General features: G+C 33.2%; 1 protein-coding gene across 1 annotated transcript; it reads right to left on the bottom strand.

The window, feature by feature from the left end:
* Nucleotides 1-474: 474 nt before the first annotated feature.
* On the bottom strand, nt 475-4,392 carry LOC119642921 (ELAV-like protein 2). Its single transcript, XM_038042231.1, has 7 exons — nt 3,944-4,392; nt 3,768-3,871; nt 3,544-3,697; nt 1,607-1,627; nt 1,147-1,426; nt 728-905; nt 475-662 (listed from the first exon to the last, which is right to left on the bottom strand). Exons 1-7 carry the CDS (start codon nt 4,239-4,241, stop codon nt 501-503), a joined length of 1,197 nt encoding a protein of 398 aa, XP_037898159.1. The 5' UTR covers nt 4,242-4,392; the 3' UTR covers nt 475-500.
* Nucleotides 4,393-4,964: the final 572 nt, after the last annotated feature.

Here is a 4,964-nt window from a genome sequence, read left to right as displayed (position 1 = left end):
ATTATGGTTTGCGTGGTGGAAGTACCAGATCCAACGCTAACACTAACATTAGCAGCGCTAGCGTTTGCGGTAGTTGCGTTGGCTAAGGTGTGCAATAAAGATTTCTGTTGTTGTTGCTGCTGTTGTAATTGTTGATCTTTTACGGTCTGCGTAGGCAAAGTTGTTGCTGTCGTTGTTTTATTGCTTTTCTTAAACAATGGCTGATTGCTGTTGTTAATGTTACTGGAATTTGTGTTTACGGATGTATTGCTAGTGGGTTTTGCATTATTCGAATTCGTAACTGAATTGGTGATGTTAGTGTTGGTGACTGAAGTCATATCGCTAATAATTGTGGAGTTCTTCTTGTTATTGGCATTTAGCAATGTTTTAACAGTTGTAGTGGCTGAAGTATTATTTTTAACGGTGGTTGCTACGGTGTTCATTAGAGAGGATCGCGCGGTGAGGGCATTACTGGTGGGGGCGGCATTATTAACAACAGCAGCAGTCAATTTCGTTAATAATTACGTTTGTTTAGTCTTGTTGGTCTTGAAACTGACCTGTAAGACACGATTGCCCAACGTATATCCATTTAAGGACTGTATAGCTACAACGGCCTCTTCGTAATTAGTCATGGTCACAAAACCAAATCCCTTGCATTTATTAGTTTGCAAATCACGTATGACCTTAAAAAGATAAAATATGCATAAACATTTTTTAAGACTAGGCTTCAAGATAAGCAATTTTTTACCTTAACCGACTGTACTGCACCAAAAGGGCCAAATAATTGCCAAAGAACATTCTCTTCAGTTTCTTGAGCCAAGTTATAAACGAAAATACACCAACCCGAACCGTTAATAGGATTCGCAGGCAACATTGTGTTAGCCAAAAGATCGCCTGTAAGCGGCGAATAACGCGAAATGACAGAACTGGAAACCAAATTTAAAAATCGAGAATGGATTAAAGATTATGTTCTATATGGAATGAATAATATGAAGCACTCTAGGCTTATCGTAACTAATTTCCAACCGAATAAAAATATAAAAAAAAATGTTCAATTTCCTGTTGCTAATAGCAAATTCGATTCCATTTATCATTAAAATACGTCAACCGTCATGGGTTGGACATAAATATATCAATAAATCAAAATTTCACAATGATTTGACGCACCTGTATCTGCCAGCAGCTGAAGGATGTATAGCAGCTGCCGCTGCCGCTGCCGCTGCGCCGGCTGCACCAGTAGGAAAACCTCTGGCAGCAGCCCGAGCATTTTGAGGAGCCAAATAAGCGGCTAGAGGTTGAAAGGCTTTATTATTACTTGGATTGTTCGCGAACTTTACTACGATTGGTTCAGCTGCATTTTTTGGAATAGTACCGTTTAACGCTTTAATAGCCTGGTCAGCCTCATGACGTTGATCAAAACGTATAAAGCCCACGCCTTTTGAGAGACCTAAAAAATAAAATTTTATTTCACATTAGAAAATGCACCATAACTTAAAATAATGGTAGAATGTCAGAAATTAAAGACTGGGTGGTGGTTGTTAGCTATCAACAGATGAGTTGGTGTTTTTGATAATGAATAGTAAACACGAAAATGGAAACTGTAACGTACATATATATAAAAACATACCCTGATCATGGGGCCCAGAACCTAACAAAACGATATTTATAATTTTTTAAATAAAATAAAATATAAAAAAATTATTAAAACATATTTAAAATACATTAAAATTAAATTATATTAAAAACAAATGAAATCAAATATATTGTGATATTAAAATAAGTGCCAGGAAGTTAATTTTAGTCAATCCACCATCAAAGAATAGTGATAAGCTACATTTGCTCTTACTTGCTTTTGTGACATCGACAGATGCTCGTAAGAAATGTAACGCATCACATATATTTTCGATTGGTATAAAATTCAGAATCAACTTAACGTTGTCTCTTGGTCAGTCCGTCTTCCTGTCGTCTTTTTGGAACTTGTGAAAGTCTAAAATGAATCTATGTTATGCCCACAAGCACAACAATTTGCCACTTATGATTCTCTGAAATCTGATAAACTGAAATTTATGAGAAGTGTTTTTTTCAGGAGCATTTACTTCAGTATAAGGATGTCGTAATTCACATACTAATACGCCCGCCACTTGAAAAAAGTATAGCTTGGAACAAATAAAATTTCCCAATTTCCGGCTAAAAGGGTACAGTAAGAAAAATACGGAAATTGCGGCCGCATAATTAAAAAAACGAAAATAGTTTATACTTTTTACGTATTGGTTTGAGATAGTATGACGCGAATTACTTGTGTTCCTTAATTCTGCATAATAGATATCTACTATGATAGCAGCAAAAACTTAGAAATTGATTAAAAAACTGTTCATAGTAAATTTGGTATCCGAGATTCTAGACTTCCACTACGAATGATAGAAGAAAAAAGTATTTGAATAAAATGCTCTACTACTTTTACAGTATACAAAATACTTGTGTTTCAGATTTCCATTTCTGTATTCCAACTGTTTCTTAGCATAGAAATCTTATCAAGCATGTCATGAGACTTATGTCATCAGATCACAATGGCAATATTGGCGTACATTAGCTGGTTCACTACCAGTTGTGGCATATTTGTGTCAGATTAAAAGAAGGCTTATTCTACCTTTTTTTGAATAGTCTGCATACATATATTTAAAATCTGTTCCTATTGACTTCATATCATTACGAAAAATTTCGTGCCGTGGTGGATATTTTCCCCAGGAGACCTTGATAGCAAGCGAGCTAAGTATAAAATTCATTAACTTTTTGTCAAAACATTTGCTGAAGGAAACTTCAGAGATACCATAAACTATATACATTCTGGATAAACATCAAATTCTGAATTGATTTCAGAAACACAATAAGCTATTAAAATTCTTGACCAGCATTAAATTCTGAGTTGATTTAATTACATCACTCGGTCTGTTTGTAGCCAACATTCTCCTGACCGCTATCAATCTTCAAATTTGGAAGCATTACGTCGCGTTACGGTCGATTTAGACTTATACGGTCCGCTGTCTGTCGCACAATCGCAACAATTACAATAAAATACTTTTGGTAAATATGTTCTTCTCAGATTAAGTTCAAATATAAAAGAGATGAAAGAGATTGAATCGACATAAGTTCATGGTTTTGTTATGTTACCTCCGTTCGTCGTCGTTGTTTGTGTCGTATTTTTCGTAATTAAATCTTCCTTTCGGAAGAAGCTGCAAGTTCATAATTGATGCATCCATATTCTTAATAAATTGGAAAAATGGACAACCGTATCATTAATTCATATATAATAGTTAAATGTGTTCGCCGACAGAAAATTTAGTACAAATAAAACGATTTACAGAGCACTATTATTATTGTCACGTCGCATAACAAAATTCATAAAATGAAGGAAATCTATGGCGTCGATTAAATTGCGAATAGGCGTAATAAGAACTTCCAAAATTTATTTTATCGCTTCCCTCTCACTAATTCTATTCTTCTTAATCGTATTTTCTCTTGTTCACTATTTGCTTTGTGTTTTTTTTTTCAAACATTTTCACTTACCGGTTATATTGTCAGATAAAATTCGTGAGGTAATAATTTTGCCATATGGACTGAACAAACCCTCCAAATCCGGTTGTGTCATGTTCTTGGGAAGACCAGATACGTACAAATTAGCTCCTTTTATAGATTCGGAGCTAGGACGGGCAATGGATACCTTTAAATAAAATGAAATATGTCCTATATTTGTAAAATTATCTTTTTTAATAGGGAGCAAATCTACTCACTTTAATTGTTTTATTTTGTAAACGTAGACCATTCAATGAACTAATAGCCTTTTCGGCATCTTCCTGTTTGACGTAATTAACAAAACCGTAACCAAGACTTTGACCTGAAAAGCGGAAAAGAGAAATGAATCAATACTTAGGAGCCCTTGAAGCAATATGATCCCAGGTATAGTCACCTGTTACTTTATCTCGTATCAATTTACAAGATTCCACTTCACCAAAGCTAACAAACAATGCTCTGATATCCTCCTGGGACATGGTCTGCGGCAAATAATTTACAATCAAATTGGTTTTCGGTTCGTTGTCATTATTATTGTTGCTATTATTATTATTGTTGTTATTGTTATTAGTATTTTGCGGATTATTAGCAGTAGCGCCACCAGCCCCACTAGCACCATTCTGTTGTTGCTGCTGCTGTTGTTGTTGACCTTCGACCATATTGTTTCTGACGGTATTATTGCTAGTAGTCATCATTTAGAAAATGTTGATAATTTATTAAAAAAAAAACACAAAAAACAACGATAACAATTTTTTTGTAAATGAAAATATGCATTAAAAATATAACGAAAACAATTATCTAACAGTGTTTAGATCTAAAAAAGTGTCTCTAAATTGTTTCAATATTAAATTTATATATACAATTTTTTTTAATATTGTTTTGCAAAATTTTAAAAATGGTAAAAGTAAGCTGTAAAAAGAAAAAAAAAAAAGCAAACAAAAAGTAAATAAAATTAAACATATAAACAAACAAAAATAAAGGAAATCCATAACAAAAAAAATATATTCTGAACTAATTAAAAAGAAACTGTAAACGTATTCATAAAATTTACTTCATCGACGTTGGATTTCCTTTGTGCTTTAAGCCTAGCATTTCCTTACCTCTATTATGTAGAAAGAAATCCTTTCGTAAGTTTCCCGATATTTTTACTTCTTTTCTCAGTGTTTTTGTTTAAAAAAGCAAACAATTTTTAATCGTTGTCAGTATTGTTATCGATTGTTTACAACAGAAAAAAAAGCACCGGAGCTTTTAAAATAAAATTCAATTTTTTCCTTCTACTGCAAATAAAATTACAAAAAAAAGAAGAGCAAATAAGAAAAGTGGAAAAATCAAATGTACACAAAATTAAATTCAGAAAAGAAAAAAATAAGAAAACTGTTTCACTTTTCGCATCACAACAAATCTCGGATACCCATCAC

The sequence above is a fragment of the Glossina fuscipes genome, unplaced genomic scaffold, assembly GCF_014805625.2.
Source record: "Glossina fuscipes isolate IAEA_lab_2018 unplaced genomic scaffold, Yale_Gfus_2 287, whole genome shotgun sequence".
NCBI classification, from domain to species: Eukaryota; Metazoa; Arthropoda; class Insecta; order Diptera; family Glossinidae; genus Glossina; species Glossina fuscipes.
This window is presented reverse-complemented; position numbering and strand designations above follow the sequence as displayed.

Excerpts from the sequence above, each read along its gene's own strand:
- LOC119642921 (XM_038042231.1), bottom strand. The coding sequence starts at position 4,241 with ATGATGACTACTAGCAATAATACCGTCAGAAACAATATGGTCGAAGGT. Across the intron at positions 1,628-3,543 it reads TTTATCTGACAATATAACCG|GTTCTGGGCCCCATGATCAG; the intron begins GTAAGTGAAAAT and ends TCGTTTTGTTAG. Across the intron at positions 663-727 it reads GTGCAGTACAGTCGGTTAAG|GTCATACGTGATTTGCAAAC; the intron begins GTAAAAAATTGC and ends TATCTTTTTAAG.